Source organism: Chanodichthys erythropterus, chromosome 16, assembly GCF_024489055.1.
Source record: "Chanodichthys erythropterus isolate Z2021 chromosome 16, ASM2448905v1, whole genome shotgun sequence".
In the NCBI taxonomy this organism is placed as follows: domain Eukaryota; kingdom Metazoa; phylum Chordata; class Actinopteri; order Cypriniformes; family Xenocyprididae; genus Chanodichthys; species Chanodichthys erythropterus.
In genome coordinates, this window is record NC_090236.1 from 26,904,742 (window position 1) to 26,917,244 (window position 12,503).

The 12,503-nt window shown below is 39.3% G+C and overlaps 1 protein-coding gene across 1 annotated transcript in view; it reads right to left on the reverse strand.

Annotated features, from left to right (window-relative positions):
* The window catches only part of col15a1b (collagen, type XV, alpha 1b), a 50,335-nt gene extending 41,459 nt beyond the window's left edge, over positions 1–8,876 (reverse strand). The window contains exons 1-2 of the mRNA XM_067362967.1: positions 8,747–8,876; positions 8,584–8,651 (exon numbers count right to left, since the gene is read on the reverse strand). Of these exons, the coding sequence (XP_067219068.1) occupies positions 8,584–8,651; positions 8,747–8,778 (100 nt within the window). The 5' untranslated portion in view covers positions 8,779–8,876. The remainder of the gene's footprint in view (positions 1–8,583; positions 8,652–8,746) is intronic.
* Between the last annotated feature and the right edge of the window lie 3,627 nt (positions 8,877–12,503).

Sequence of the window (12,503 nt, forward strand, 5' to 3'; positions counted from 1 at the left end):
TCTTGTTGTAGATATGCAAGTAAGCACAGCTTTCTGCAGCTTGTTGAGAGCAGGAAATGTTCGGTTTTATGCGTGTTTACAGTGACCAATCCATTCCTCTTACATTTAACTGCTTAACTTTCCTTATTAAACTGTGAAACATTTTAAATTGAACCACCATTGATTTGCCATACATGGATGGTGTAGTGTCAGAAAGTTACAACTTCTACTCAATTATACAAATATGAAGAGGAGTTCAGCATGAATGTGGCAACAGCAGGACATGCTATACATTATAACTCCCTCTTATGTGTACCAGTAAAGTCGGAGTTTACCATGTTCAGTGTTCCTAAGGGTCAGTGATAGGCTCGTCTCCTGGGCAGAGAATGATAGGAATGTCCAGGCCCCAGAATCACAGTTCAGTCAATCCTAAATCATTCAATCACCCACCTGGAGGTCACAGTTGACTGACAATAAAGGAGGCTCCCTAAAGTAATTACAAAATTGCATAGAGAAGGAGAGCAAGGCAAAGAATATTCACAGAGACAGAAAAGGCGTCCCTCAAAAGGTTTTTGGGGTACCTCTGTGGGACATAAGGGAAGTATAACACTTTTATGTGATGCTTCATGTTGAAGTGAATTCCAGGAAATGGGGTTTGTGATCAGATAAACTGAGACAGATGTTGATATCAGAATGCTAATACCAAAAAACTAAGTTAACAAAGTTTGTTTAAATGCTTTTAAATGTGCCTGACTTTGCTTCTTTGAATATTTGTGGTTCACTGTGAGAGTAAAGACAAATCCAATGAACCAACTGAATGGACATCATTAGAGGAGCAGATTGTTGACTATATTAACCCAGAGAAACATACTTGTGGGTTCTGTGGTGCAGTGCTCTTAACTTAAGGCTGCTCAGACAGACAACCCTGCTGAAAAAAATAGCATATGCTGGTTAAGGTAGGTTTTGAAGCTGGTATGCTGGTTTGAGCTGGTTTATGGTGGTCAAGTGCTGGTCCTATACTGGTCCTTGCTGGTCCTATGCTGGTCCATGCAGTTCCTATGCCATTCCTATGCTGGTCCAGAGCTGGTCCATGCTGTTCATATGCTGTTCCTATGCTGGTCCAGAGCTGGTCCATGCAGTTCCTATGCCATTCCTATGCTGGTCCAGAGCTGGTCCTATGCTGGTCCATGCTGTTCATATGCTGTTCCTATGCTGGTCCAGAGCTGTTCCTATGCTGGTCCATGCTGGACCTGGACCAGCTTAGGACCAGCATGGACCAGCATTGGACCAGCAAAATGATCAATTGGATGTTCAATTGGATTGAGATCTGGGGAATTTGGAGGTCAGGGCAACACTTTGAAGTCTTCATTAACTCTTGAACTGCGCATCCTGGTGTCATCATTTCCCGAGGTAAATGGTGCACACATACATGGCCATCCAAGCAGGGGTCATCATAGGCACTCTGAGTGGTCTCCGGTTACGCCGCCTCATATGCAGCAGAATGCAATGCACTGTGTGTTGAACCATTCCTCCCATAACCATCATTAAAATCTAATGTGACATGTGCCACAGCAGACCTTCTGATGGCTCAGACCAGACGGGATAGCCTCCGTTGCCCTTGTGCATTGATGAACCTGTTGCCGGTTTTTGGTTTGTCCCTCCTCAGACCACTGTTGGTAAATTCTCAGCACTGCTGACCGGGAGCAACCCACAACCCTTGCTGTTTCAGAGACACTCTGACCCAGTCGCTTTGGCAATACAATTTGGCACTTGTCAAAGTTGCTCAGATCTTTATTCCGGCCCATTTCTCCTGCATGTAACACGTTGATTATGAAAGCAGATTGTTTGTTTACCATCTATTCTAACCAGACCTTAATATGTGGCCTTGTTATGAGATGATGAATGACATTTGCTTCACCTGTGATGTTCATAATATTTTGGCTCATCAGTGTAGATAATTGTTGTTTTTTTTATTATTTGTTTCGTTTGTTTATGTGGTGGTAAAGATTCATATAATAAACCTTACTCACCATATTAAAAATAAAATTAATAATAAACAAACACATACATGCACTCTCTCTCTCTCTCTCTCTCTCTCTCTCTCTCTATATATATATATATATATATATATATAACAAGTCTACCCCACATTGTGACTTCACATAAAACTACACTTGCAAACTCACACTATTTTTAGACTCATTAGATAGAATCATTTAGCAATAGCAATTTATAGCAATTCTACTCCCCATTGTGATTTCACATACAAACACAATTGCAAACTCGCATACCTTTATTTCCAGGATCATTATAGTGTGTGCTGTGACAGACTGTCTGTAGGAATTAGGTAATTATGTACACCATGCACACTGACAAACCCTAGACCAGCACAGTGTAGACAAGGAAGAAAACACAACAGTGGACAACAGCTATCCATTCAGGCCATTCTCAAACTCAGTCTGACCCTTACCAAGACTTCCCTGGGAAAGATGAGCTTGATGGAGTGGGGGGCTGGAGGGGTGATGTGTTTTTTTCCATGCTGTGTATTTTCCGATGTGTGTAATATATCACTGTATGGGCTAAATGGATGTATTGTAAATCAGAAAAACTGCAGAGCGGAACTTCCTTGCAAATTGATGATGTCACTTTTAGGGTCAATGTACTTTTTCAGCGTATTACAGTATCTGATTCATTTAAGGAAAACAAAGGAAAGATGCTACAAACTCTTCTAAGGTGATCTGGTCTGCTGTAGTGTTGAGGCTAGAAAAATCAAACAGGGACTTTTTGGAGTGAAACACAGCCATTTAAACTCAACAGAGCAAAGTATGTCATGCATAAGCCACAGACCACAACCATCAACATATCGGTGACAAATGGTAGATAAACAATAATACAAGCTTTATATTTTATATTTATCTAACCACTTGGCTAAAACTGACACATTCTACATGACTGCTTTGCTATATTTAGAGGACTTCCTAGGCAGGTGTTATCACAGCAAGAAAGAGATCAAAGATATTAGGCTATTTAGAGGATTCCTTCCTCTCGATGTGAATTCAGAAATGCAGTGACAACCTCCAAAAAATATGATGCCATAAATTATGCCAACAAATCCTAATCAAGCCACTGTAAAAACATACAAATGACCTTCTATACACAACTATACATCAGGTACAGGACACAGCCATGCATAACATGAGCAGTACAGGAATGAATCAAACTTCAGCAGCATCAGCAACAGTCTACTTCACCAATCTCTGTATGAAATTTACTGAAAATTCCATTTTATTATTGGAATAGTGGCAAAAAGAGTGTCTGATCTCTCCTCAGACAGCTTCACTGCTGAATCTGAACTTAAATTGGCTCAAATTCCACAAATCCGTATTTGGCCACAAGTGAGTAAATGCTGTCTTAACTAAAAGTAGTTAGACAATCCCAGACAAATGACAAAAATATTCTATATTATTATCTACACTATACAAATATTCTGTTACTACAATGCTACTACTTTTAACCCTCATCTTCATTGTGAATGGGAGAGATGAACCCATGTACAATATGACAAACATAATAGTTTTTGAACCAATTAAGAAGTAGGTTTCGATTAGAGTGTGCATTAAAGGCTCACAAAAATGAAACATCTAAATAATATTCAATATAACCAGACAGAAGGAGAAATTATGTAGAATTAGCTGCATAAAACATAGAATGAGGATACAACAACATCTCAAACTCTCTCTTGTTCTCAGTGTTCACTCACTTAAACAGATATTAAACAGAGCTGCTTGTTTAAAATTGCTTTTCCATCATTCATTAAATCTGAGGATTTAATCTATAATCAAAAAGAACAAGACCATTTTTTTGTGTCATCCATACTTGAAAGCCACATATTGCCATGGTAATACTACTATTTGAACTTTAGTCAACACAAAAGTGACACAAAAACTAACAATACTTTTTACAGCATTTATTAATCGATAAGATTATTAAAATTAATACTTTTATTCAGCAAGGACGCATTAAATTGAACAAAAGTGATAGTCAAGATATTTATAATGTTACAAAAGATTTATTTTGATGTAAATGCTTTTCTTTTGAACTTTCTATTTATAAAATAATTCTAAAAATGCATATCATGGTTTTCACAAAAATATTAAACAGCACAACTATTTTCAACATTGATAATAATAAGAAATGTTTCTTGAGCAGCAAATCAGCATATTAGAATGATTTCTGAAGGATCATGTGACACTGAAGAAGACTGGAGTAATGATGCTAAAATGAATTACATTTTAAAATATATTCGAATAGAAAAAAAATATTTTAACAATATTTCTGTCTTCACGGTATTTTTGATTAGGTGCTCTAAGCGATGTCACGTGTTTTTAGGCCAAAACATTTTTTTGTCACATACAGCAAACATCTCCTCACTATCCGCTACCTGCCTGTCCCCTGAACACACTGTAAAAAACGCGGTCTCTGTAGACACCACAAGCTCCAAAAACGGCAACAAAAACAAACTGGTGCAGTCTGGACCATGAAACATAATAAACATGCTCCAGCCAATAGGCAAGCTACTTCCATTTTAAATGCGCATTCATGACTGTTTCAGGAAGCACGGAGGGGAGAGGGAGGAGGAGGAGGGAGGGTCTAGCTAGCCTCTGTTTTGTTTGACAACACTTCGAACATCAACAGGAAGTTACTCCACCGGGATCGCTTAGAGCACTTTTAAATAAACGAGAGACTGTCCATAGGGGCGTTTCACCCTTTTCAACTAAAAACGGAAAACTTTTTATGCATTTTGGCCATTCATTTACACGAAAATGGCATTTTGGAGGTCTGAAAATGCACATTTTTGAAAATGGTTTTTAAGGTTTAATTTTTTTAAAAACGATACTGTTATTGTCTCCATGTAAACTACGAATTTGTGAAAATAGTGACGTCATGCATATGCGTATTACGCGTATTAGGCGCATAGTTTTTTTTTTACAAAGTGACATCGCCAACTACTGACCTAGGAGCATAATATATTTTAATAGCTTTTGCAGTTCAGTGTGAACAGGGATTGTTTTGAAAATGTTGTCATCTGTACATGAAAAACTCGACCGAAAAACTATTCCGTATTTAGTACATCATTGTCATGTAAACGTACCCTCTGTTTTGCTTGTGTTCTAATTCCTTACTTGTTGTCATGTTTTCTGATTAGTACACACCTGCTCCCTGTTCTGTTAATGATCTTCCTCCGTGTATTAATCTTTAACGCTCTTCACCGAGCGCTTACACAGATACACAGGAGTGTTTGAAAGCATCCCTCATATATATCTGCTGATAGACGCCTGATTTCAAACATGAAATACTCTCATGTGTATCTGTATAAGCATCAAAGCATCATGTCTATTTACATCATGTTTTTGAAGCGTTGATCATTGTAGCCAATCACAGTCATCTCTGTTGAGCTCGTGAACACAATGGCTAATCAGAGGTGTTTAAGAATCCGCTCAACAGTGCTCAAAATGCTAGGGGAAATGCTGGTATTGTCACATTTTTAAAATGTCAATACCGACTTGGTACCGAAGTCAGTATTTTTGACAACCCTAGTTGAATGTGTAGCTTCTGACAGGGCCGGCCCATGGCATAGTCGACAATGGCAGTTGCCTAGGGCACAAAATGACTGGGGGAGCTGCACAAAAGTTTTTTTCTCTGAAGAGCATCCTCTTGTGACCATCGTGTGCTCCTACACCAATTGATTTACTACTTTTTATTTATGTTAAAGGTACAATATGTAAAATTTTTGCAGTAAAATATCCCAAAACCACTAGGCTAGTGTTATATATTTTGTCCAGCTGATTACAAACAATATCTCTAATGTTTTCAACTACTTGTAAATCATGAGAAAATTCCCATTCTAAACAGTGACACGGGGCAGTGCAGTCGCCTGTCAATGACGCCAGTTACCTTTGTTACCGCCTTTACTGACGTAGAAACCACATGACAACAGTGCCGTGGACAAATGCGGAAGTAGAGTCTAGCGTCCAGCAAACCACTAGCTTGCTTCAAGCAGTTCCTTATTTACTTCTTACTTCTACTTGTTTTATGGTGGATTGTGTTACTTATTTATGGAACATAATTACTGTTTACCATCTGCCGCTGGTTCTGTCGACAAGGACAGCTCCCGTAAACTCATGACCAAAAAAGCGGAAGCGGCGCCGGCGACTGTGTCATAATAAAAGTCCTGCTGCTCGTGAGGTGTGTGTTGATCAATCGCTCCAGCTCCTCGTTCAGCTCCCGCAACACTCGGTCCTGCTCTGCTTCATACTACAGTAACGTTAATAATCGCATCCACGAACATGAGTTCTTCCAGACTCCAATCCCTATTCTTTTGCACTGTCCTTTGAGATGGAGACCACATGTCCCAAATTTCCGCTCTAAAACTTGGCGTCGTCAATCTACGCCTTTGTTTTGAATAGGCTTCTAGCGACCTCTAGCGGAAAAAAATATCACAAATTCTACCTTTAATACTTAGTATGTTATGTTATGTTATATTATAGTAAAACGTTTTGAAAAATCTACATTTTCTGAATTTTTTAATGGTGGGAATCTAAAATCTCGCCTAGGGCACCAAGGCTTCAGATATATCTTCGTGTTCATTAAAAGTTGCTAGTTAATCGTTCATTCTGCATCACGCATTATCTGTTGGACTTAAACTACACGCACCTCTGACATAAGTAATATGACCTATGAACAATAATAACATTGACAGGACTAATAAACGCTGTTCAAAAATGTTATTGTTCATTGTGAATTCATGATACTTAATGTAAATAACTAATATTAACATGTAAAACCTTATTATAAAGTGCTGGCAAATGTTTAGACATTTATTACTTAAAATTTCTAATGATTTTAAAAGTGCTAGCAGTTAAAAGAGATAAAAGTCAGACTGATGAGGGTCTTCAGGTCAGTGGAGAGCATCTAAAGTTACATGGTTGTTTGGATGACTGCCTTTTGAAAAAGTGAGCTCATTAACTAACCTGCACAGAGAGGATATGAAAGATTTACTTTATTCTGACAGTTTATCCCCCAATTTTTGGCCACTCCAGACGTCTGAGCACATAATTGTGTTGAAAAATGTAGGCCGTGGCGTGCTACTATTCCAAGCTTTGGACAGCGATGGAAGCATACACAACAATATCTCAATAAAAGAGAGGTCACCTGCCTTCTCTAAACAGTTCTATTGGTGCTGTCAGAAATTGGCATCAGACAAAACAATGTTTACCTACATTTACCTGTGCATGTCACCTAATTCAGAGTTTGCACAGGCAGCCACATCAAACCTGATGACAAGCAGACACACATAGACACTTTGTTCTCTATACGAAGGATGCTGTTAAATGGTTGGTGAGGGATGGGATGGATTATGATGTGGTCATAACGGACCTTTCTGAAGGCTCCACGATACTTAGATTTTTTGAGATTAGGGTTAATCCGTCCCTTCAGATGCGCTATAATCTCTGCAAGTGCTTCCTTAAGACTGACAAAATTTCTTTCAACTTGAATATTTACAGTACAAAAAAAAAAACTTTTATCATAAAAATACAAAATGTCAAGGCCTGGATAAAAAAAACATTATAACATCTCACAGGTCCTTTCAGTGCATCTATTGGTTTACTCTTAAAAAGTTATATTTTTTTGGTTAAGCAAACATAAATAAATGCCTGCATTATATCAAAAATAAAACAACAGAAGCATTTGCTTTATAATATAAATACAATACTGGACCGGAAATCAAATACCTGAAATAAACATCTATCTAGATTTAAAATCACATGCATGTAGGAGTTCAATAAAGTTATTAATCTGCCAGGCATTTTAAGATCTGATTAGAATTTTGCCAAGTGACCATAGCCAATAGGTGATCATAAGACAACTGATGAAGCATCTCTTTCTTTCTCACACACACAGAAAGCACACACACACAACGGCCAAAATGTCCTCACTTAACTCTCTTTGTCCTCACTCCATTGGCCCAAAACTCAAACTGGTCCTCACAAAGATAGATGTATAACACACACACACACACACACACACACACACACACACTGATTAAAGCTTAAGCATGGCTGGTTTCATTTGATTAATTTTATTATAAATCATCAGTAAAAACTATAAGTATAATAAAGAAATCATATCAAGTATGCATAGTGACCTCAGTCATAATCTTACCTGTCTACAACTCTGTCATGTTCATTACATCATATAAAGGCCTACAGGTGTCAGATTTGCCAGTTTTTCTGAAAAATCTACCACAATATGACACTGGTTTCCCATTAACACACTGTAAAACTTTGTAAAAAAAACCCTAAAAGTATACTTCATGTTTGATTTAAGTCAAATGTATTATTTAATATGACAAAATCAACCAAAATATATACTGTACTGTCTGTACAACAGCAATTAAAGTATTTTTAAGGGTCAACTCAGGTAGAAATAGTTTAGTTTGTACTGTAAAGAGTTATGCAAAATTCCTTCAGTGCAACTTTGTGACTTACATGATGTCAATATAGTACTAAATGTGCACTTAAAGTATTTAAATCATTCACCTACCTTCCATCACATGAAGCGCAGATGAGAGACACAAGGCGAGATGCGCACCAACGAGCCACGACAGGAGGCTAAACGAATGCAGTGATGTTAAACGCAAATACAGTACAACATATCCACAATTGTTTGCATGAAGCAATTATATATATTCATCCCATCAACTTACCGAAGTTTCATTTTGTTCAGAAGTATGAGCATAAGATTAGTGCAAAAACGTGGATATCAACACTTCCAGAGTGTTGTCACCCACTCTTCTCTCTCCTCTCTCACTTCTCTCCTCCTGACTGACTCTCCAGTCTCTCACTTCAGACTGTCTGAACAAAGACTGCCTCAGTCTCCGCACTATGCAGCGCTACGGACTGCTGAAATCCGACCCCGAAAATTCTCTGAGAAGCGACGGTCTCCACTCTTTCAAATCCGTTTTAGTGCAGTGACCCCATAAACAGCTCGGCTGTCCAATCCCTTAACAAATATGAGGGTTTTTTTAATCATCCTTGGCTGTTACAACACGCGTCGGTGTTGCTCACGAATCTTTTCATGTTGCACCGAGAAGAAAATATGAAATGCGTTTTTTGTTTCACGGTCAGACGCAGTTTATTTACGAATTTACTCTCGACGAAATGCTCAAGTAGAAAACATCTAACGTTACAGTACTCTTTAGGGAAATAAAACAAGCATTTCGTCACAATATTGTAGCCTTAAAGCTGTTCAATCTCAATGCCAAACTAGTCGGCCAAACCGGAGAGAAAGTTTTTTAGGCCTTTATGCTGCTTATAAGTTGTTGTTGTGTGATTAATCAAGTAGGTAAACTCAATTCCTTGTGGTAGGTTATATTTATCACGTTCAAAAGTTTGAAGTCGGTAAGATTTTTGTTTCTGGAAAAAAAGTCTCTTCATGCTCACCAAGGCTGAATTTATTTGACAGTTAAAAAAATATTATAATAGTTTAAAATGACTGTTTTCTATTTTAATTTATTATTAAATGTAATTTATTCCTGTGAAGGCAAAGCTGACTTTTTTAGCTTCATTTATATAGTCTTAAGTCACGTGATCCTTCAGAAATCATTCTAAAATGCTGATTTGATGCTCAAGAAACAGTTCATATTATTATCAATGTTGAAAACAGTATTTTAGTGGAAACTCTGATATGTAGGCTACTTTTTAAGAAATAATTTGTATCATTATAAATGTATTTACTGTCCGTTTTGACCAATTTAATGCATTTTCCTTGCTGAATAAAAGTATTACTTTCTACAACTTTTTTGAACAGTAGTGTTTGTTTATATGAATAACAGACCTTATTGCATTTGGCAGATGCTTTTACCCAAAGCAGCTTGCAGTTCATGCATTCCCTAAGAATCGAACAATGACCTTGGAGATTTATTTATTCATTTGTTTGTTTATTTTATAAATAAAACTGCATTTCCGAAATCTTTTGGAAATTCCCAGGCTTGAAAAAGCTCCTTCACTTTTGGGTTTAAGGACTGATCCTTAAACCACAATCAGTAATTCTGATCAGCGACTTCTTATAGACAATATTGAGACACCATGATCAAATTTAGAAGCCTTAATTTTTGTATTCATCTTCCGCATTTCCAATTTTGATTTACAAAAGTTAATATTTTGAGTTCTGTACTTAATATTTTCCATTAGCATGCAAGAACAAATATCTTGTTTATCAAACAAAGGTTTTTTCCACCATTTTTATTAAGTTAAAATGGATTTCCTCTTTATTCCCTGGTGCTTTTAAGACAAGAGTACATACTTAGGGAATCCTTGTACCATACCGATCAAACTCCTGAGAGACCTACTTGAAGATAACGTCTATGAAGGACCACCCAGGAAGCAAAAGCCTTTTTTGATTTTCACCAGGGGGCTTTTAAACCCCATACTGTCCCCACAGAGACATGCAGAGCTGCCTCAAGGCACTCATACCTTTCTCTGAAACAATGCAACAAATCAGGGGTACAGATCCTGTGTCAGACAGAAGACTTTGGTCCTGAACAAAAGATCCTTCTCCACGAGAGACCTTTCTATTCTTCACTAGCACACTCTCCCTGTTATCATCACAAGAGTCCTCATTCCGGTTCAGTTAAGCTCTCGTATTTCAGCCCACAAAAGTCTACAAGATAAAGCATTTTGTTAAGGTGATAAATTAATGGGTGATTCTTGTCAACAACCTGCAATTAGCTAGTCTTGAAATGTTAATGGTTTTGTGTGAAAGCCTTTGAAATCCTGGAGAATGCAGATGACCTGACATGCACCACTAATTGGAGCACTAACTCATGCTCAGGGAATGAGCGATTCTTGCAGAAATATTTTATGATTGTGAAGCTGGATGATTTGCCATCTGAGAATAAACACACTTGCAGGTGCTGGTCATATAATTAGAATTTCATCAAAAAGTTGATTAATTTCACTAATTCCATTCAAAAAGTGAAACTTGTATATTATATTAATTCATTACACACAGACTGATATATTTCAAATGTTTATTTCTTTTAATTTTGATGATTATAACTGACAACTAAGGAAAATCCCAAATTCAGTATCTCAGAAAATTTGAATATTGTGAAAAGGTTCAATGTCGAAGACACCTGGTGCCACACTCTTATCAGCTAATTAACTCAAAACACCAACAAAAGCCTTTAAATGGTCTTTCAGTCTAGTTCTGTAGGCTACACAATCATGGGGAAGACTGCTGAATTGACAGTTGTCCAAAAGATGACCATTGACACCTTGCACAAGGAGGGCAAGACACAAAAGGTCATTGCAAAAGAGGCTGGCTGTTCACAGAGCTCTGTGTCCAAGCACATTTATAGAGAGGCGAAGGGAAGGAAATTATGTGGTAGAAAAAAAGTGTACAAACAATAGGGATAGCCGCACCCTGGAGAGGATTGTGAAACAAAAAGCATTCAAAAATGTGGGGGAAATTCACAGAGTGGACTGCAGCTGGAGTCAGTGCTTCAAGAACCACTACGCACAGACGTTTGCAAGACATGGGTTTCAGCTGTCGCATTCCTTGTGTCAAGCCACTCTTGAACAGACAGCGTCAGAAGCGTCTTGCCCGGGCTAAAGACAAAAAGGACTGTGTGACGAGCAGGGCGGGCGAGAGCCGTGAGGGAACGGCGCGAGGCCGGTGACGCGAGTGATAATGAGCGTCACCTGCGAGGCGTGCCGGCCTCGAGTCTCTCACGGAGGAGCTCCGGAGGCATAAAAGGAGGAGCGACATCAGTGAAGGACGAGAGAGGACCAGGCCTGGACTTTATTTTATGGTTTATTATGTTTGTGTGGCCGGCAGACGTCCGCGAGGGTCTGCCGGCATTACTTTTGTTTTGTTTGTTTATTTTATATTAAAGTTTTGTTGAATGTTCGCCGGTTCCCGCCTCCTTCTTCCCACATCTACTAACCTTGTTACATTGGTGCCGAAACCCGGGAGGAAGGAGGGACATGCTGTCGGAGAGCCCTCGCTGCTGAGGGGGATCGCGGTGCTGCGGAGTTCGGGCAGCGCGGGAGTGAAGACCGCGAGAGGCTGCCCGAAGCGGTGGTACTGGAGCCTTGTGAAAGGTGGGACGGAGAGCTCGAGGCCGTGCCCCTGGGACGAGGTGGGGTGGCTGCCGTCCAAGAGGGAGCGGAGGAGTCGCCGCCGTTCGCCGTGGGCCGGAGCCTGCTGCCGTCCGCCATAAAGGGGAGGAGCAGGGAACGGGGGACTCGCTGCCGGCTGCCCTCAGTCGGAGGAGCCATCGCCGGCCGCCAGGAGGCGGTCGAGGATCGGGCCGTCCACCGAGCGTCCAGTGCCACCGCATGGCACCGCGAAGAAGAGCCTCTCGGCAGGCTGAGGACCAAGCGGCAGTGTGTCGGGGAACCGGACCAAGAATTTTTTTTTTCTTTTTCCTCTCTCCCCTCTCTCGTCCTGTCGCTCCC